At 36.0% G+C, this 23028-nt stretch overlaps 1 protein-coding gene across 1 annotated transcript in view; it reads right to left on the bottom strand.

The window, feature by feature from the left end:
• Window positions 1-17233: 17233 nt before the first annotated feature.
• The window catches only part of CCDC102B (coiled-coil domain containing 102B), a 166229-nt gene continuing 160434 nt past the window's right edge, over window positions 17234-23028 (bottom strand). The window contains exon 5 of the mRNA XM_075706530.1: window positions 17234-17323. Coding sequence (XP_075562645.1) covers window positions 17234-17323 — 90 coding nt within the window. The remainder of the gene's footprint in view (window positions 17324-23028) is intronic.

The raw sequence follows: 23028 nt of genomic DNA on the forward strand, positions 1-23028 counted from the left end.
CTTTTAAAGCATATGTACTCTGCACAATTTTTTTATTTATATAAGAATGAATAATAATCTGGATTTCAAAAGCAGACAGTTCTGAGTAATAAACACATCTTCACTGGATAAAAAATAATTGAATGATTATTTATGCAAAATATCCTGTTTTGGACCATTCATATCAGGCTAAAGAAGGTTTTTGAGAAAGAAGAACCATGACATGGACTGTGCTGATTATGTTCCCTACCCACTGATAAATTATATATTCTGCCCTTTAATTCTCAGATGTGCAGAGAGGTCCTGGAGGTCTACTGTACCTTGTCTGTGGTTCTTGGTTTTCCTCTGAATTTTTGAGATTTCTAAGATGCTGCATACAAGAAAGCATTCTGAGATTGAGCAGTTTAGATAATCTGTATTATAGCATTTGCATATAAAATAAACATAATAATTTCAGACTGTATAAACTACAGTTTTTTAGTTTTTATATTACACACAGATAGTTTAAGGAAAACAACCACCAAGATGATGTTAAAAAAACCCTAGCATTGGTCCATTTACACAGCACTGTATTTTCATAGAGGGGTTTATACCTCATTTTAAAGACACCTACTGTCATATATATGAGATTAAATTATTTTATGCATAATAAAAGTATTATTTTCATCATGAAGTGAGAGTAGTAGAAGGAATTTTTTAATGCTAAGAGAAAGTAAAGCCAAACGTTCAGATTTTTTTATAACTTTATGGATAATTCAATGAATTCAAGTAAAATAACAAAGTATTTCATAGCTGCAGAGAAAGATGAAAAGGAGTCAGTATATGACAAATCAGAGTATTTCATAATTTATACAGAATGCTTCCCAAAAGAACTACAGTTCCATCTGATAGGGTTTTTTTCCCAGGTTATATATTGAGGAATAACAAGAGAAAATAAAGTTTTCCCTTAGTTTTTGTTGCTGTCAATTTGACACCTTTAAGTGCATTGGCTGCCAAAAATAAAAACTTGACTGACTCTCCAGCAGGACTTTGATTATATCAAACTTATATAGAAGGTCATAATTCTGCAATGTTTCATATATAAATCAACAGAAATAACTAATTACCACTATTGACAGAAAAGCTTTTCTGGGTTTGCCCATCAAATATAATCAGCTCTGAAATACCATAAATGTATTTAAGAACATATTATTTTAATAACAAAAAAGTGGCCCTATAACAAAAAAAGAGCAATTTTAGATTGAAATAAGAAAAAGATTTTAGAACACACTGTAAATACTCACACAAGACACTAGTGTATTGCGAAAAATGTTACAGATACTTACACACAGAGATTTTTCAAGTATTATAAAGCCACAAAAAGGACTAAATTGAGTCCAAAGAAAGCTTGAATAAAAAAAAATTCTCTACAGTGATTTTGCATTGGCCATGAATCTAGAACACAAATACTTCTTTTCTCTTTCCTTGAACACTGAGGAAGTCACACATGATGATTTAGGACTCATATTGTGGCTGTCTCTTGAAGTGCTTCTCTGGATTGCTGTTTAAAAAAACAAAAAAGCTTTGTTTAACTACCCATATTTTTTTAGAAGCAATGTTTTCCTTACACTGCAGTTCTTTGTGGCTTTTTTGTCATGTTCCAAATCCTGATAGGCCATAGCTTTTTTTTGATATGCCAGCTGGATTCAAGTTATTAAGTTTTATAAGATATGGACTCGGCAACTCTTTATTCACTGTGAGTGAAAACATAAAAAAGTAAGTAAGTTTCTTCAATGATTATTTGCATTTTCTGTACACATATTAGTAAAGGTAAAAATCTGACTAATAAGTTATTATTTCCATGAGGAATAACTTTATGAACTTAGTCAATTCAAAACTTTAACTACACAGTACTGAGTCAAAAAGCTATTATGTGGCTAGTTTCCTAGTATTGATTTGGATCTGAGATATATTCTCACTCTATTACACATCTACTATATGTGATTTATAGTAATGTCTACTTTCTGCTGCTTTCTGCATCCCTGATTCTCATTCTATTCCCTGAATTCTCACTGGTTTCAAAGGTTAAAATAGGCTTTTCATACTGAGTTGAGAATGCTATTTATATCTTTCTGGAGGACAATTTATGCCTGCTGTGTCACTCTGTAGGCAACACAAAATATGACTGCTTTGAAAAAAGTTTCTAAATACACAGAAAGGGGAGCTTACAACTGGAAATCACAGCAAGACTGATAATGCATGGGAATCCTGTTGCAGGAATGTGCTGGTTTTGGCTGGGATACAGTTAATTTTCTTCATAGAAGCTAGGTTTTCAATTTGTGCTGGAAACAGTGTTGATAACACACAGGGATGTTTTAGTTACTGCTGAGCAGTGCTTACACAGAGCCAAGGCCTTTTCTGCTTCTCACCCCACCCCACCAGCGAGTAGGTTTGGGGTGCACAAGAAGTTGGGAGGGGACACAGCTGGCACAGCTGACCCCAACTGACCAAAAGGATATTCCAAAACTTCCAGCAAACACCAAATCCATCAAAAGAGCCAGGAGTATCAGATTTTTCTGGTAAATCCATATACATACCCCCATATGTGTGCACACTCACACTACCCTTAGGGATAGGAAAGAGATGGAAAAACAAATTACTAAAACCAAAACTAAAGGGATATAACGTCATGCTCAGCATGTAAAGCTGGGGGAAGAAGAAGAAGGAAGAGGGAGATGTTCAGCGTTATGGCACTTATCCTCCCAAGTAACCATTATGCGTGACGGAGCCCTGCTTTCCTGGAGATGGCTGAACACCTGCCTGCCAATGGGAAGTAGTGAATGAATTCCTTGATTTGCTCTGCTTGCATATGCAGCTTTTGCTTTACCTATTAAACTGTCTTTATGACAACCCATGAGTTTTCTCACTGTTACTCTTCCGATTCTCTCCCCCATCCCACCAGGGGGGAGTGAGCGAGTGTCTGTGCGGTGCGTAGTTGCCAGCTGGAGTTGAACCATGACAAGGAAACACTTACCTATGTGGCCCAGGTATGAGGGAACTTCTGTACTTCTGTTAGACTTACCCATGAGTTTAAGTGTCTGGAATGATGAGCCTTCCTTAAAAGGGAGCCTAAATACCTAACAAAAGTACGCTACTCAGAATTCATCAAAAGATGTCTAGGATTTTAAAATTCATTGTTCTCATAGAAACAAGAACAAAACAAACAAACAAAAAGAATCACATTATAATATTTCCAGCAGCCCATGTCCTATTAATATTCTGCAGATGTTAAACACCTCTCTCTTACTGTCTCTCAGGTTTCATAGGTCTTGTCTGTACAAACAAATAAAGCAGGGTCAGGTTTGAGATGGTACCACAACTATGGTCTGTAATTGTAACATAGTTATAGTCCATTATGACTGCATGCTCATTCATTGGCATGGTCTTTCATACAGCTCTGGCCAATGCCAGGTGGCATGCTGTCATGTGCTGCCCAGAGTTTGCCACAAAGGACTATTCCACACAAGCACTGTTGATGTTGTGCACTTCTCTGGGGGCAGAAGAGAGTACAGGCATGTGAATGTGAGCTAGGCTATGTCTTTTTGACCTCAGAGCCAGTGAACAGTTCTTGACATCTTTTATTGACCAGTACACTCTTATCCCCAGGGACCAACGAATGATCTCCATCCTTGGAAGGAAGAAATCTGTTGGCTCCTCAAATGCTGATAAAGCCTTTCTGTCAAGTTTCTAATTGATAAGTGAAAATATAACCATCTATGGTTTCATGGATATTTTGCAGCCAGAATAAGAAGTTCCAGCCTCAACGCCAAGTCCTACTACTTTTAACACAACTGTTAGTAGCTTCATGTAACAAATCTATAAACTGAAGATGAAATGTGATCATAGTTACAATAATGCTATCATTTAAAGATAATCTGGGATAAAATGAGTTTTTCTGAGGATTTCTATAAAGCTGTGGAGCTTTGAAAAGCTACATGGATCAGGCTGCAGTTCCCTAACATTTAAAGTGAACGTATTATTGTAGAAGGAGGAGGAGCACTGGATGAAAAGGATAATGTTTGAATAAATACAAGTGTGAAAATTAATTTAGATATTGAATTGAACAGTGACTTTGGTGTCAAAAAGGGAGAATATGTATTTGTAATAATGATGCTTTAAGACATTATGCAATAATCTAATGTATTCCATTGTGATAAATTTCTGTTTGCCAATTAAGAAAGGAACACTGTGCCAAAAAGCAGACTAATTCCTTTTTTAAAGTGAAGATAATATGAATAATTACCAGATTTGGCCAGAAAAGGGGAATTCTATTTCATTAAAGACTGTAAGTTTAGAAAACAAGTTCTTTGCTGGGGAGTGGGGGGACCAGAAGGTGCCATGCGAGAAGCCCATACTGAGACTATAGCTCATGGCCTGGTGCTTATGGCTGTCATCTACTTTGTGGATGGCTGAGGTCCAGCCTCTATTATGTAGGTAACATGCAGAACATTTCAATGAATAAGCATATGTTGAACAACTCCCAGTGAGCACAAACTGTTTTAACTGTTGTTCCCACATAAATATCCATTCTCCTGCTGTTGTCTAAGAAGCAAAATGTCAGTTTGCCATTGGGTAAGGTGCTTTATTTACACCTGTAGAATGAAGACACAGGGGATAAAATCATTTAGGCAACTTTTTCCTACAGTCAGTCCTAAACTGTTGTTAGAGGGACAAGATTCAGGCCTCTTGTGTTTCTAGTCACTTAAAACCATATTTGAATATTATGAATTTGAATGCTATGACAACATTTGTCAACGGAGAGACTGAGTGTTGCAGAGTTAGTTAAGTCTGAATCTGTGCTAGCTAGGGGTATTTCAAAGCATAGATACACCATAATAGAACAGAATCATAGAATTGTTTAGGTTGGAAAAGGCCTTTAAGATCATCCAGTCCAACCATTAACCTAACACTACCAAGTCCAACACTAAACCAGTTAAGGGAAGAGTATCAATTTCATGTTTCCTGGCTTGGTGGATGGATCATTTATAATGAAAGTAAAAACTAGGAATCATTAAGGTTGGAAAGGGTCTCTAAGATCATCAGTCCAATCATCAATGCAACACCACCATGCCCACTAAACCATGTCCCAGAGTGTCACATCTACAGGTTTTTGGTACACCTCCATGGATGGTGACTCCACCACCTCTCTGGGCAGCCTGTTCCAATGCTTGACTACCCTTTCCATGAAGAATTTTTTCCTCATATCCAATCTTAACCTCCCCTGATACAACTTGAGGCCATTTCCTCTCATCCTGTCACTAACTACTTGGGAGAAGAGACCAACACCCACCTCACTACAACCTCCTTTCAGGTACTTGTAGAGAGTGATAAGGTCTCCCCTCAGCCTCCTCTTCTCCAGGCTAAATAATCCCAGCTGCTCCTCATAAGGCCTGTGCTCCAGACCGTTCACCAGCTTTGTTGCCCTTCTCTGGACACACTCCACCAACTCAGTGTCCTTCTTGTAGTGAGGGGCCCAAAACTGGACACAGTAGTTGAGGTGCCACCTCACCAGTGTCGAGTACAGGGGGACAATCACTTCCCTACGCTTGCTGGCCACACTAGTCCTGATACAAGCCAGGATGCTGTTGGCCTTCTTGGCCACCTGGGCACACTGCTGACTCATGTTCAGCTGCCTGTCAACCAACACCCCCAGGTCCTTTTCGGCCAGGCAGCTTTCCAGCCACTCTTCCCCAAGCCTGTAGCGTTGCATGGGGTTGTTGTGCCTGAAGTGCAGGACCCGACACTTGGCCTTGTTAAACCTCATCCAGTTGGCCTTGGCCCATCAATCCAGCCTGTCCAGGTCCCTCTGCAGGGCCATCCTACCCTCCAGCAGATCGACACTCCCACCCAGTTTGGTGTCTTCTGCAAACTTACTGAGGGCGCACTCAATCCCCTCATCCAGATCATCGATAAAGATATTAAACAAGGCTGGCCCCAAAACAGAGCCCTGGGGAACACCATCTGTGACTGGTCACCAACTGGATTTGACTCCATTCACCACAACTCTCTGGGCTCAGCCACCCAACCAGTTTTTTACCCAGCGAAGACTACGCCTGTCCAAGCTATGAGCCACCAGCTGTCTTAGGAGAATGCTGTGGGAGATGGTGTCAAAGTCTTTACTGAAGTCCAGGTAGATATGCCATGGTGCTGCCATTGTTGGGTGGCCTATAGTTGCTTTGTCCCACATCCAGTGTGTTTCTGTGTCGTTCTAGGCTTTGTTTAGTAAGATAAAACAAACCAAGCTATTCTAGTCAAATGAAAAGTTCTTCATCCCTATACTTATCTTATTAGCCCTTGACTGTAACTGTTCTGATTTGAATTCAATTTTCCTGAACATTGGCAACCAGAATTGTAGGTAGCATTCCAGATATGGTGTCCTTCAGTGCCTCTCATTACAATTTCCTCTACTAACAGCAAAGTGCTTCTGAAACCTGCTGGTGGCTTCCTTACCCTTCTCGTTTTAGACTGCATAGTTCACAAGATTTAGGAGAAACATGATTAGTTTCTAATTACGCAGATTTGGATTTTGTACTGCTGTAGTTCTTTCCATTTGTATTACTTAAAGTCACTGAGTTGTTCAGTTCTATTTCATGTCTATGTGATATGTAAGTTCTGGTTTTTTCGGACAACACTGTTTGTTTTGTCAGCACTTTTATAAGCATACACTAGGTTTTGTGCCAAAACCATTAATGAACCTACAAAACAAGATAGATCACAAGACCAGTACTAGAGGAAATTTATTAATAAGTGCTTTTCAATCTCATTTGACATTATCATAAACCAGTAAAAATCAGCAAATAAAAAGAATTTTCAAAAAAATACGTCACTAAAAACATTCATGAACATAGTAGTTATGCACCTGATAAACTTTAAAAACCTTTGATTATTAGAATTAATTTAAATTAATCTTTCAGCCACTTTTACTAATTCAAATATCAGTAAGATTTTTTTTTTTCAGTAAAAAACCTTGTCAGCAAAGATGAGTTTGATGGGCTTTAGAGGGTGAACTTCTAAAAAAAATCAATCCAATCATACTTTTTTTTTTCATTACCCTAATCAGATATGATAAATTATATCCAGCCTGTTCCTATATTGTCACTTCTGAAAGTGGAAAATGTACTCAAAAAAACAATTAAAAATGAACAAACAATGAAAAAACAAAAAGGGGGAGAGCAAAATTTTTTAAAACAAATCCTGAAAAAAACCAGACCATCTACCTGTGGTATCTACTGTTTTCAAGTGTTGAATAGCAAAAACATGACAAATTATATTTTTAATAGAACTTAAATTATATCCATTAGAATTGGAAAGGATTATCTTTCTTGTTAGACTTGTGACAAACTGCCTAACTATGTACAGTATGGAATTGTGGAAACGTGTCCCTATGACACACTTTCTTCCTAAAGTTCATGCATTCTGCCACACAAGGCTTGAAATCTGTTGGAAGAAGATTTAACCTAATGAGTCCCAATACACTGTGTAATGTAAGGATGAAAAGGCTATTCTGCTTCTACTTTGATCATTTTATAGGCAATTTTCTTAGCACATTTGCTTATCTTATTATATACATATTTATAATTCTCTTATATTTCTTATTTTTAAATATTATATTTTAGTTATTGCAAACCCTGTTCATAAAGAATACTGTGCTTTGGGCTACATTTGTTCTTCCTTTTGTACACTTCAGCTTTTACCTGCATTAACCATTTTTAGTTCCCTACCACTTTCTTTTATCTCTTCATCATTTGGTCATGTTCTCTAATTTTTCCTCCACTTTAGTCACTTTTCTTCAAATCCATGTGACTTGAAGAAGAAAAGTAGGACACTTGAATATTTTTCTTGAGTGATAAGCACCAGGGAAGATACATTAACATGCACTTGGAGTAGTTCTCTTAATTTCCATACATTTTTGTATCTTTAAAAAATGTTGCTATAGAACTTTGTTACCAAATTGATAATAGTTTAATTCTGTTTTGTTAACTGATGTCAAACTTAAAGATAAGTATGTAACAAGGAAAAAAATTGTGGTTAAGGTTATGTGCTTCTACCCACACACACACATATGATGTTGTTCTAAATGTTTTATCCCAGATTTCTCATTGATGGAGGCCTTCCATGAGTAAGAACAGAAGTTGTCAGGAATTTTGTAAGTATAACAGTTATAGTTCTTTCTTTACATTTAGATTCAGATGCATTCACTTAACCTTATGCGGTTCATCAAGACTCTTTGTATCAGTGCCTTAAATTATGCTAAATGCATGTAATCTCTAGGATTGCATGGCACATGCTAGTTACTGGAAAAGGAAGTGAGCCGATCTATTGTACATTTCAAATATATCTGTATCTCTATCAAGCACTTAATTCTTTCTTAATTACTAAAAAAAAATTTATTCTGGCCTGGAGTGTTACAGTGCTATGACCCATGAGTTAGCAGATTATTTTCTCTTTAGAACTTGTCTTCTTTCTTAGTCCCCTGCCTTCAGCCAGATGGTTTAGATTTTTGCGTCAGAAGAAGATTGCATTCCTGTACCACTTTCTTATGATCTTCTGTATTTGCATGCAACAACGCTTACTTGCTTTTTAAATTCAAGATAAACATATTATAAAAATAATATTTAGTGAAAGGATTAAGTCAACAATAGTCCTAAATCTAAATGTTTAGGACAGAGAATATGGAATTGCTAGCTTAAGAAAGAAATACAAACAGTGAACTACACACTCTGGTAGTACCATTCAGCAAAAAATATCTGTCATATCATTTTCTCCTGGGCATAAAGCTTTCCCTTTTGTGTTATACCTTTTCTAGCTTGAATAAGATGTGCTGTTCTGGTTTTGGCTGGGATAGATAGAGTTAATTTTCTTCCTAGTAGCTGGTGTAGTGCTGTGTTTTGGATTTAGTATGGCAATAAAGTTGATGACACATTGATATTTTAGTTGTTGCTAATTAGTGTTTACACTAGTCAAAGACTTTTCAGGTTCCCATGCTCTGCCAGGTGAACAAGAAACTGGGAGGAGGCACAACCAGGACAGCTGGCCCAACCTGGCCAAAGGGACATTCCATAACTTATGCCATCATGCTCAGTATATGAACGGGGGGGAGAGTTGGCCAGGGAGCAGTGATCACTGATTGGTGACTGGCTGGGCATCAGTCAGCAGGTGGTGAACAGTTGCATCACTTGTTTTTCCTGGATTTTGTTCCTCTTTTTGTTTTTTTCTTTTTTTTTTTTTTTTAATTATTATTATTACTATTACTACTTTATCTATTTTATTTCAATTATTAAACTGTTCTTATCTCAACCCATGAGTTTTCTTACTTTTGCCCTTCTGATTCTCTCCCCCATCCCTCTGGGGGGGCGGAGGGTGAGTGAGCGTCTGCGTCGTGTTTAGTTGCCAACTGGGGTTAAATGACAACACGTGCATTAACTAACAAGAAGTACGTGGAGTATTTTCGTATTAAAACCCCAAGATTTTCTGGTTTGTTTTTCCTAAATGCACAAAAGCCTTAATAATGTATGATCATGCTGTACTTTTCTTGCACAACCTCCAAATCAATACACTGCATTAGTTTGATATGCTTATACTAATAGCTTAGATGGTTACTGCATCAAGGCTTAATTAGAAACTAACCTTAAGAAGAATCTTTCATTTTAAGATATTATAGGGCCAGTTTACTTTTGGCCAAATCAATGAAATATACCCACTCAACAGCACTTCAGCAAATTGTGCTGTAAAAATAAAAAAACATTTAGCAAGAAAGACTGTCTTCTGAGCTCCAATATATACTTTTTACTGTCTGAAAATTAGTTAGGAGTAAAAAATTAGCCTTTCCTTTCCTTGTCTCTCCCACAGGGAACTGTCTAAAGAAAATGGTTAAATCTTTAGCAGCCAAATATATCTTTTCCTGTGGGTGAAATGTTTTATTATGGGAAGTCAAGCCTGAAGAAATGGCAATTAAAGAGGACTTTTGAGTTATACTGTGCATTAGTTCTAAAGCAAAATGGAACAGTTTTTTTCCCTTTAGGATCAGCTTCAAGAGAGTGATACCTGTAACAGTAAAAGGCTTTTTTTCACCTTGTAGTGACAGTAGTCTTTAGTCAGCCCTTTTCATGTGATCTTTAGAATTTTCCCAATGTTCATGTTTAGAAACCAGCAGATGTAGAGAAATAAGAGTGTAACTAGCTTAGCCAGGAGTTGATTTTTTTTTTACCTACCATTCTGATTTTTTTCTCTTTCTTTATTTCAGAGTCTGAATACTCCATTTAAGAATTTGAAACATATTTCTTGCCATTTAATTGCAACATGCAAAGTCTTGCTAGCTGTAAATATAAAGTTATTTTTTACCTTTGAATAATGTATTACCTAGTGCTATGAAGAAAAATAAAGTTGTCTAGTATTACAGGTGGAACTGAGCTACACATAGCCCCTTACATGACTTTATTATTTGTTTTCTAAAACAAATTTCTCTATAAAATTTGTTTTACCAAAAAGAAAAATATTGAAACATTTAGAATAGAAAGCGTGAATGCTGTTGACTTTAAACACAAAAGAAGCTCTTTCTGCATGACTTAGATCAGTTTGCAAATAAATACCTAATAATACAGTACAGACACAGAAAAACTTGTTTCTAGAAAAAAAGCACATGGAAAACTGAATCTGACTTCTCTATGTACATACAGTTTCTCAAGGTATTATGTGGACACAAAGGCAAACTACAATTCTAAGATCTGAAGGAAAAGCTTTCTTCTTACTGAGATGATTAGGAGGCTTGAGGCTTGAAGTTCATGCTTCCATGTACGCAAACAAGGTGAACAAATGAAAAAAATGAAAAAAAAAAATTCATAACTAAAATATATCTTCATTATGACTTTTGCATCAGTGTTGTACCCAATTATCTTTGGATTTTTTTCCCTGAAAAGTCTGGAGTGATTTTCCATTAAAAAGGACTGTGAAAGTGGATCCTCCTTAGTAAGATGTTTTCAGCTCTATGGGCAGCATTTTCAGACTAAGATAAAGAACTACAGAGCAGTCACACTTGTAGATTCTGGTTATATTTTTCAACCACATATAGTTTTAAACAAATTTAAAATACACAAGACTTCCAATAGCCATCCAACTCATAAGACTCCCTTTTTCCTTGAATACATTAAAAGACTCTCATCCAACATATAGCCAAAAACCAAATCTTCTGTTTTTCCTTCTGATGCAGGTTGGAGTGCAGATTGATGCAAACTGAGAATTTTAGTGGCTTGAATTAATAAATATGGAACATTTAATCTATTATCATTGAGGATCATGGTGATTTTCAGCTTTTAGCTCCCAGCTACCTGGAACTTGCCAAGTTATATATCTAGTCTTTGTTCTCATTGAAGAGACACCTGTGTATTTTCCGAAAACATTCCTGCATTTACTCATATATTTTAACAATTTGTTTTTGACTATGCAGGAGAAAGTTCCTGGCGGGAGCTGCATCCTGTGGAGAGGAGCCTGTGCAGGAGCAGATTTTCTGGCAGTAGCTGCAGCCCGTGAGGAATCCACTCTGGAGCAGTCTGTTCTGGAAGGACCATGCCCCAGGGGAAGGACCCACAGTGGAGCAGTTCATGAAGGACTGTCTCCTATGGGAGGGACCACACACTGCAGCAGGGGAACAATGTAAGGAGGAAGGAGCAGCAGAGAGAAGCTGTTATGGATTGACTGCAACCTCCATTCCCCATCCCCCTGTGCTGCTCCAACAGAGGAGAGGAATCAGGAGTGAAGGAATAAGTTGAGCCTGGGAAGAAGCGCGGGGGTGGGGAAGGTGTTTTTAGTTTTGTTTTTTATTTCTCACTATCCTACTCTGTTATTAAATGGCAATAAATTAAACTTCCCACATTGAATCTGTTTTGCCCATGACAGTAATTGGCAAGAAATCTCCCTGTCCTTATCTTGATCCTCAGGGTCTTTATTTTCTCTCACTCTTCTGTAGAGGAAGGGGAGTGAGAGTGGCTTGGTGGACACCCAGCCAGCCATGGGTAACCCACCACAATACTGCAAAAAGAGATTCTGATCAATGATTATTTATACCTAATTACCTGTAAGCTTTCATAAGGCATTTAAGTCGGAAAAGAAATCATTGTTCCATTAAATGCAGTAAAAGCCTTCCTATCCTGAAAGACCTTCCTATTCCACTTAACATGATTTTTAACAATATATAATAAAGGTAAAATAAGATGCAGAATTAGCGTACAGCAAGGAAAGAACAAAATATGTGATTAATCATAATTTTATAGTCTTATGTCAAAAAACTTCTGGAATTTTTTTGTTGTTGTTGTTTTTAAATATGATTATTTCAAAATACAAGTCTAAGATACGTCAAAAGACATTAAAGATACTGTGTTTCTTTGTTTTTTCTTTTAAGGGCAGACACCTGAAAGTTTGAGATTCTTCCTTATTCTGATTTGTTTTCCAAGAGAATTACCATGGCACTAACTACTCCAGCCAATTTTTTCTTTCTTTTCTTTTTTTTTTTAATTTTTGAGAGACTTCTGACTTCTGTGGTTTCATTGAGCTCTAATCAATGCCAACAGGACATTAGGCAACAACTACAGTGTCCTTCAGAAATATATTGCTATTTCAAAACTCTCAAAGCTGTGCCTCTTAAGTTCTGGTTTTGGATACCAACAAAGTAGTGTAACGTGCAATGAGAAGCTATTTAGAACATGGGCTGTTGAATCCATTTGTATTTTTATTGATTATCTGACTGGAAGAAAAGTGTTCATTTATTAACAGAAATACAGTCTATTGTCCATGTACGGTAGCATTTTGTTGAGTTAATGAGATTAGCAAATCCACTTTTATCTTCTGATGAGTTCACTGATTGATGGTATGTTAATGCCTCTTAATTTTAGTCTCTCTAACAAAGAAAAAACCCAAAGCTTAAATAATAAGTAGCATGGCTTTGTTTGTCCTTTTCTTATCTGTATTTTCTTCCTTTCAGATGTTAATAACCTTAAGAATTGTTTTATCCAATCTTAGCATAAGCAGTCATTCATGGCCCTTTTCTAATTATGATCAATTGGCATTGCCTGGAAAATATTCTATTCATGATTAAACCAGGCAACTGAATCACATTTGCAGTCTAACATAGTTATATTTGTTGACCATACTGAGAATATCCCTTGAAATTAGTGTTTAATTTTTGGATCATTTTTATTTAAGTTGTACAAAAATATGAATACACTTTTTTCATTTCAGTTGAATAAAATTGCTTGCCTTCTTCCTGTAGTCATGTGATAGAAGTCTGTAATGGTAAAAGGTATTTCAAGAATCTTCGTAGTTCCTGAGAACAAAAAAATATGCCACTTGCTTACTGACATATTTTTAATTTAGTATTTAATTTAGAAGATTTTTTTCCCCTTAAAGTGAGGAAAATAGACTCGGGGTACTCTGAGATAACCCTTCAATTGTGGTAAGATTTAGGCATGGAATATGATTTAGGACTTGGGGAATAAAAGCGTAAGCGTTTCAGCAGGAAAAAGTCACCAGTTTAATTAAAATTCTGATAACTCCTACCCTACTGGGGGCAAAACTCAGGACTGGTCATATGCTCTTCATAGTTATTCTCTACTGTTTGTCAAGTGAACAGTGGAATAAGAACACATTGTTTTGGTATGTATCTTGACAGGTGTTTACAAAAGTACTGTAGAGGGAGATTGAGACATCTCAGAAAAGTAGCGCTTTATTTAGGAAGGAGGAAGTATAACACGTTAACCACGGTATCCCTATCAACTACAAGATGATCACCAGAGCACATAAATTATTCTTTCCTACCTTTCTGCATTTGTACCAATATCAAATAATATACATATTTACGGTACTGAAGAAGGTTTAATGGAACTTGCCATTTGTGAAAATTATTTGTAGGTCTATTTATTACTGTGTTTATAATCAGTTTGTAAAACTGATCCACATAAAACATCCATGCTCTTTATCGTCTTAAAAAGGAAAACAAGAAAGACTAGACTTTGTGATTTTTTTCTAGAGGCAATCCAGTTTTTTAGGCACCACTCATCTCAAAAGGTGAAGAGTGGCTCAATGGTTTACAATCAGATTTAGGCTTAGGAGTTTTCCTGACTTTCCCATATTTATCCTTAGTGACCTTAAGCGAGTCACTTTTTCTCCACAAATCTGTACATGTTCACTGCCCACAAGGAAAATATGAAGAGGAATGGATAGGAATACTGGTATATAGCAAATATCATAGATGTATATTCAAGATCATAAGACATTCTACTATTATGATGAAAAGGTCATAAATTAACATTTTCTGACATTCTCAACTGCAGTCAGGGCAATCATGTGTCATCTTATTTTGGTTTACTTTCAAGTGACTAATTTATGGGTTTATTTCTTCACAGAGACCTCTGAAGTTCTCTGTGTATGTAGTTGCTGAAATAAATATTTTATGTACTTAATGGAAGCAGCTGATTTTTCTCTTACTCAGGGAATAGGGAGAAAATATAAAAAAATGAAAGCATCTTGTGTGATCTATCACAGTCAAGCAACAAAACTTAAATAGCACTACTAAAAAGGAGGCACTTGAAAGTAAAATATGATCAATAAAGTGATTACAAAGAAGAGTGTGGGATAAATGTGAATATTAACTACCCCTTAAGAAACTATAATTTCCTCACAAGAAAGAAAAGATACTGTACTGATATGCTGAAATATAAATTTTAAAATGAGCATCATCTGATGATCTATTTATCACCACCATGACCTTTGGACTAGCCAGGTATATCACACCTGCAGGGTATTATAATGCAGTGAACATGTACTAAAGGTCTGTATGCTAGAGCTAGACAGAGCAGCAGGAACTAGCTTCTAGCTGTTGATTTCCATCAATATCCATTTTACACTACCAAGCTGTTAGCACAGAAAAGTTCTCCAGCACCAATTAAACATTATTTGTTTTCCTTACATGTTTGGAGATAGAGGGGGAAAGACAGAATCCTAGTTTCCCCAGTAACTAGTAAAATTATTCGACTTGATTTTTAGCCACAGACATTACTATGGGCTGAAAAGAGACCTTGGAGCTTTAAGAGATTTTGCCCAATTGCTGAAACCCTAGGGCTTTATCTCTAAAATACCCATATTTCTAATGGCTTGTCAGAGGAGAAAAAAAAAAAAAAGTTTGTCTCTAAAGCTTATCTAAATGATACAAGCTTTTATCAGTAAGCTGTTGTATGGCGTTACTGTATTTTCAAGTGCTTCAGTGTAACTATAGAAGCACATTTGGCTGTTACAGTGTTTGAAAATCAATAATTAGGCACTTTCCATTTCTATTGTGCACATTGACATTTTCAATACGTTGCACACTGGGGTGTCATGAAAATGCTGGCATAGGAAAAGCAGATGGAGTTTTAGAGAAAGTCAGTGTGTCATTTCACAATGTATGGAACAAGGCCAGAGTTCTTTTGTTTAATATAAACACTTGAACCAGTAAGCTAAGAAAAGGGAGGAAATTTGCATTTAAAAAAAAAAAAAAGTAACAACTATGAGTTTTATTTTATTGTCAATTCCTATAATTTTTAAACGTTTGGACTTCATTTAAAAATAAATTGTCTCACAGTGTCTCTGTACCTTGTTGACGAACTTGTATATCAGCTACTGGCAACAGAGAAAGACAGCATCCCTTCATCATGTATCCTTAGTGTATCCTGAGAGGTAATGGCTGGCATTAGGTCATCATTTGTAAACATGAAATAAGGTTAAGAAAATATGAAGGCAGTCAAAACTCAAATCCTTCTACTTTAGCCTGCCATCTCCAGAAGTGGCCAAAAGCCAGTGCTCAGGAAGGGCCATAAGAACAGGTAAAGCCTGCTGGCTGATCCCAGCCTCCAACCATTGGCAGCTCAGGGAATTCCTGGGCAAAACAAGATTCCTATGTAATTAGTAATCTTTAATGTTTTCCATTCATGAACTTGACCAACCTGCACTTGAATCTAAGCAAATTTTAATTATAGACACACTGTCTTCACAAAGCCTTCTACAGCACAGTTACCAATTGTGGAAATAATTGTTTCTTTTTTATGGTCTTAGGTAAATTACACGAGAAATCAAGAGGAGATCACACAATCTCTGTAGCAGACTTATAAGGAGAACACAGTATGTTAGGGGAAGGACAAATATTGTTTGATTTAGATACAACTAGAATTCTCTTAGAAGTTTTCAGTCTATAGATACATAAGGTATGAAACAACCATATTGCTGAAGAAATTAGAGCAAATTCACAGAATCTCTGTGAAACAGAATCTGCATATACTCATTAACAATTGTATATGGCAAAGAGCAACTCATTATAATTGGTGTCTGACTTAATGGCTGAAAGTTGCTAGTATTTTTATAACTCATGAGTTTTCTAAAATTCTCAAAATCTGCTTTTGCAGTTTATCACAAAATATTCATGTTAATTCTTATGTGATATTTACAATTTTTACATGGACAATTAATAAACTCAAATTTAAATGGAAATGTGATATATATACATTAAGATAAACTTGAGATGCATTATTTGTATGTATCCCTACTATGTCTTCAGTATAAGAAACACAAAGAGAAGCGCTACTTTTTTTAATCTAAATGTATAAATGATAATAGTCAGGTATTTTAAATAAAAGAATTTCTCTTCTTTAAATATTATGGTATTTTTTTAATGAAGGAAAAGTGTAATATGCGTGTCACCCTGATAGAACTGGGGAAACTGAGAAACAGATTTATTTGCCCATTGCTCTATGAAAAAAAAAGACAGTAGCAAAGCAAGAAACAAACCATTGACTTCTATTTCTGAATCATTGTCTTCCCAGGACTGAAAGCGAAACTCTCTCCTACAGCATTTACATTCTAAAATATTTCTTCCCAAAGATAAAATATTGGCCACGTGAATCAAAGTCCACATTTTGCTTTAGAAGAAGTGATTAAGACAACTGTAAAGGAAGGACAGACAACTGTCAACAAAAATTCTAAGCTGGTACACACTGACACTAGCATATTTTCCTTGGTTCTTATTGAAACATCTGGAATACATAGAAACAATGCATACAGTGTTCCTATATATGTCTGACATGCACTTTTTCAATGAAATTTTCCTGTAAGTCTTTATGAAGAGTGTAAGTTCTTTGTCCCTCCTCTTTACTGTTAGCCTTGTTGCTGCAGGGCTGTTTGAAGATCTCCCACAAATCTACTCACTGTCTTGGTATAATCTCCAGCAACATACAAGGAACTTTGTCTGGTCCCAAATCCTGAGTGCACTTGCTTCTGTTTCTTTATTCTGAAATGAAATTTTTAAAAAAGTGTGACCACAACACTAATCAGAAAAGGCAGTTTAAGTTTAAAACAATTGCAGGTCAAATTTCTTATAAGAAAAAAGTTTCAGTAGGAGACAGGAGAATTTAAATAAGGTAATATTTCAGTATTGTTAACTTTATAGTACACATTGGATATTTTTTCAACTTATTCCTTAACAAAGAAGAAAAAAGTATAGGGTTTCAAAGCAATTACTTGGAATTGTCTTTCACAGTGAGAAGCAGGATACACTTGCTTACTTCACTTTTGATGACTAGGAGCCATTATTTATTGATTGACAGTTCTGAACTGTGGTGCTATTGCTATTCAAGACACATTTAAAGTACTTATGTATAACTCATGAGTCTTTTTATCAGAAGAAGGGAAAATGGAGGATAGTGAAAAAGATCAAAGATATTCACCCTCCCATTTGACAGAATTCTAGCCACTAGCCCAGCATAATATCTTCATATTGCATTAATGGCAATAGGGAGAGATTATTTACAAAACCATAATCATAAAGATTATAATCAAAAATAGTAATTATAAAAAAGTATTAGTTTTTATAAATCTTGGTTTGATAAATCATATTTTTTAATAACAACGTGCATCAGAGCAAGACCATCCACTCAGTTTGGGCAGCAGAGACAGGCTATTACGCTCTCCAGAATTCAGAGCACAGTGAACAGGCATTCAGTATCTCTGCACAGGAGACAGGTTTATCAAGATTTATGAGTGCAAGTATTGCCCAAAGAAACTACACTACAAACTGACCCAAGAAGAGTGCATGTAAGAGTGTGTCCTGGTTTTGTCTGGGATAGAGTTATTTTTCTTTCTAGTAGCTGGTATAGAGCTGTGTTTTGGATTTAGGATGCAATTAATGTTGGTAACACACTGGTGTTCTGGTTACTGCTGAGCAGTGCTTACACAGAGTCAAGGCCTTTTCCGGCTTCTCACACCACCCCACCAGCAAGTAGGCTTGGGGTGCACAAGAAGGTGCGGGTGGACATGGCTGGGACAGCTGACCCCAACTGACCAAAGGGATATTCCATACCATATGATGCCATGCTCAGTATATAAACTAGGGGAAAAGCTGACTGGGGGTCCACTGCTCGGGAACTGACTGGGCATTGGTCAGCAGGTGGTGAGCAATTGCATTGTGCATCACTTGTTTTGTATATTCTTTTATCATTATTATTATTATTATTTTCCCTTTCTTTTCTGTCCTATTAAATTTTCTTTATCTCAACCCATGACGAGTTTTACTTTTTTTTTTTTCCCCCCTAATACTCGCCCCCATCCCACTGAGGGGGAGTGAGCGAATGTCTGTGTGGTGTTTAGTTGCCTGCCGGGTTAAACCACAACAGAGTGAATAAATCCTGGCAGATCTAAACCGTTTCTGTATATTGCTAGTTTTTATGTCATCCATGGTTAATTGAAAATTTCCTGTGCTTTAAGCTTGGGGGCATACATCTCTAATTCTCTCCGTGGCACCTTTGCACTTTCATTGAAATCCTATTACAAGCCACAGTGCAACTCTTGTGTTTCTTGTCTTTTTTATATATCTTGAACAGGTTTTCAGGAAAAGGAATTCATGAACACATTGGTTTAGTCTTGATTCTAGGAATCTAAAAGTTTTGTCAACAATGTCAGAACAAGTCAAGGAACCTGAGAGTTTTTAGCAAACAGGAACATGGCAGTCCCCAGTTACTTCTTCATAGCTGTAACCAAATTCCTAGCAGTGTGAATGGGTCAGTATTGCTATTATGCATAAACAGCTAATCTGTCTATTATTTAGAAAACAAGTTAGCCCATTATGTTCTTAGAAAAGCCCAGCATCACATATCAAAATCACTGTGGGGTAAGGACGATGACAAAGCGTAAAAGCCTTTGAGCTAGCATAGCAATGTGATTTCTTACAGCATCACAGACCCCATGATGTTCCTGACTACTGATGAACATGCCCACTAATCATTCCAGATACAGACTGATTTCCAAGCCCTATGCCAGTAAGAATCAATAAGCTGGCAAATTTCTCACCCTGCTGGATACACAAAACTAGACTGATCCAAAAACTAGTTGTCATTACCGAATTTCACTGGAATTTCTTTGAAACATATGGCTGTTTCCTTTTTAATTACTTTAATTGAATGATTTCCAATAATAACTTTGCCTTACTAAACATTCTAGATAAGTTCTATTAACAGCTCCTTGTTACTAAAAATAATTGTGTGAATATATTAGGGCAATGTCACTCATATTTCTTTCATTTTCCATTCATTTTGCTAACCTAAAAAGTATTTGTAAAAACTAAAAAAAAAAAAAAATCCTTAAAACTAGCAACTGAAAGATTTTTAAATTAAATTTAAAGAAAAGAAACTAAAAATATATGAAAAATATTAGCCAGAACTGATGCGTTGGTTTAAATTACATCTTGTTCCCTTGGGAATAGATATAGTATATTTTCAAGACAAATTAAGTTACCTGTTTTTAAAATATTTCTTACTTAAACATTTTAGAAACACCTAATCTGGTGGTTCTAGATGTAATGTTAGTCCATCTAACATCCATAAAACAGTAAGAAAGTTTCATTCTGACTTCTATTTCATAATCAAATTAATGCAGTTACATATATAATGAACTACTACTAAAACAGTTATATAAATAAATAGAATGGTAAACTTCAAATGTTCATAAAAAGCATACACTCTTGCCAGAGATCACTAGCATATAGACAACCTTATTTAAAAGATTAGTCCCAATCTGTAATGAATCACAAAACTTAAGAGTACCTATTGAGAAGCTAATGTACAACAACTTCCTTTCATTTCCACTGTTTTATAACAGTCTTCAAACACCTCCTGTAAGAACCGCTGAGATCACTGTTTACATAAAGGAATTTTTACCAAGGTATAACTGGACTATATTACATGTATGCCAAAAGGGTTTGGTTTAATTTCTCTTCTCTGTTTACAAGATATAGTGGTGGACTTGGCAGTGTTAGGTTTACAGTTGGACTCGATGATCTTAAAGGTCTTTTCCAACCTAAATAATTCTGTGATTCTGTGATAATTCCCCTGAATAGTTCTGCATTTTTGTGACTTCAGTGTGTGTATTCCATGCAAGAGCAGTAATGGACAGCCTATTTAAATGTGAACATTTATGGAGTTTGTGCCATAAAAAAATTAAGGAAACCTTTCCCATTGGTAGCCTGCACCAGCCAACCTTGACAACACCTGGCATCTGGGAAGGGTTGGGGCAAGAAGTTCTGTTGTGTCCCTCAGCCATGTGGTAGAAGGGCACTAGGGAGCCAGGTGAAATGGGAACCATGTCTGCTTCCAAGTGAGGCGTGCCAAGGTTCCTCGGGGCAGACAGGGAAACAGCTGATGCACTAGTGCTCATCCTGGTTGTGCAAAGCCCGGTCAGTTCTGCAGCTGCTGCTATTGCTTTAGCCGTCTGTTCGGCAAGCACTGAGAGTAAGTCAAAACCCCTCTGTATGTGGAAGGACTACCCAACTGTGTTCCAAATTATTGCCAGACAGGGACTAAAACTGTGGAAAGCCTAATAATAAAAGAAAAAAAAAAAATTGGGGTACAACTGAATAAGCAAAATAAAATGCATGGGTTTTGAACTCCAGATAAATGAGCAAAATATTTTAAAACCCTTTTCCTAACAGCAGACAAATAGAAAATGCTGTCAAAGTCAGCTAGCAAAATCATGAAAATGCACAGCCATATAAAAAGGCAGCATACCATATGTCCACCAATATCTAGTACAACAGGAACATTAAGAAAGCCATTAAGATAGTGTCCCCATTGTGCCCAGGTATACAGTAACATATGGTACATTTCCTGCTTCAGTGTGCATTTCCTTGCTTTCGTTGTTTAGCATCACTAATTTAGAGCTTAATTAATATAGTTTGTGTGTGCATTTCTCTGCAGAATATTTTAAAATTCTTCATTGTTGCTTAAAATTAATCTTTTTTTAGTGGAAGTGCACAGTAAGCATTAACCTAAGGTAGCATTTTTGCTAAACCTTAATGAAATGGAAGAGCTAGATAGAATTATTTTAATGTAGCTACACATGATACTTAAAGTATCATTGTCGTCTTATTTAAGTCCTCACACAATTTGCTGTAATGATGCTACAGACAGACATTACAAGGTTGTTGTTGGTTTTAATCAATGAAAACTTCCCAAGGACAAATATGGGTATCTTTCAGGAGCGTAGATTTGAGGCAAAACAGTAAAGGGTTAATGTAGCAGTGTTAAAGAAAATACAAGAAATATCAGGTGACTATGTACTGATAAATGTCCACCTGTGCATGTGGAGAAGAAAGGAAAACAAGATGTCTGAAAGATTTTTCTCCTTCATGGATATTTATTCTCAAAAACCTAAAGAAGATTAAGGAATCTCAGAATTCCCCAAAACAAGATGCAAATTATTTGTAAGACACATAGTCTCTTTTGTATTGACAAATTCCACATGCCTCTTAGAAGAGCTGAACTTTACTACACTAGCTCAATCCTAACAAGGTTCCTACTTGATTTCGGGTCCCGTTATGGGGAAAAAAAAGTTCTCTTCTCAAAGGAATATTGTTAATTATCTTATCTGCCTTTCTAAAAGATTCATATACTGTTTCATGAGTTTGATATAGAAAATGAAATTAGAGTGAAAATAAAAAGAACCCACCAGCTCTCAAATCCTTGCATCAGAAATGTTTAGACCAAATAATTAATATCCCAAATATTTAATTTTAAAAGATAAAGGTTGAGTTCACTTAATAATAACAAATAATAAAAATCAGTCCAGATACACTAGTATTTGCTATTTACTGTCTCACTCATGACAGTGGAGCTATGCAGTACTATTTGAAAAATCATGCACAGTCTATTTCCAAGCGTAGATGGAGAAGGAAAGGATCTCTGGTATGAAACCAAATCCAAATGAAGAAAGGAAATCATTACAAGCTTGAGTTAGCATCTTCACTGGTATAAACTATACCTCAGTTTTAGACATTTATTAATGTCTAAAATAATTAATATTCTGAGTGGATTTACAGGTTCCTGCCCAAATTATAGTAACACAGATTTATGTCAGCTTCTGTTTTAATTAAAACACATTTGCCATTCAGCATTAGGGGACTGTTACAGATCATGAGTGAACATATGGATATTGAATTATGTTTCATATCTTTACAAGGCAGAAGTTGCTTAGACCCTGTGTAAACTCATCTACTATGCGATTCCAATCACTAAAAATACTATATGGGCTCCCAAACAGTATGACTTGTTCTTTGAATGTTGTGTTTCCTTTGAAAGCCACAAGACCTCAAGTCATGTTTTTCTGCATTTATATTAATTATTTTTACTTCCTTGAAAATCATGCAAAATTAGGCTTTTTGATTTTCCTTACAAGAAAACATTTGTATTTTGCTGTACAAATATATCCCCTTTTAACTTCAAAATTCATCTCAGAATGAATTTCCCTAGTACATTTCTGGGTACAGTGTATTACAATAGTTACCATTGAAATTTACTACACAATTACTTTTAATATTTTCCCTAGGGTGGAATATGACTAACATGACCATTTTGATCAAACTTTTGCTACTGCAAACTAGAAACAACACTGTGCAACTCAATCACTGTAGTCGTACAGATCAGAACCTAAAATTAATATATCTGGAGA

Source organism: Pelecanus crispus, chromosome 2 (genome assembly GCF_030463565.1).
Source record: "Pelecanus crispus isolate bPelCri1 chromosome 2, bPelCri1.pri, whole genome shotgun sequence".
In the NCBI taxonomy this organism is placed as follows: Eukaryota; Metazoa; Chordata; class Aves; order Pelecaniformes; family Pelecanidae; genus Pelecanus; species Pelecanus crispus.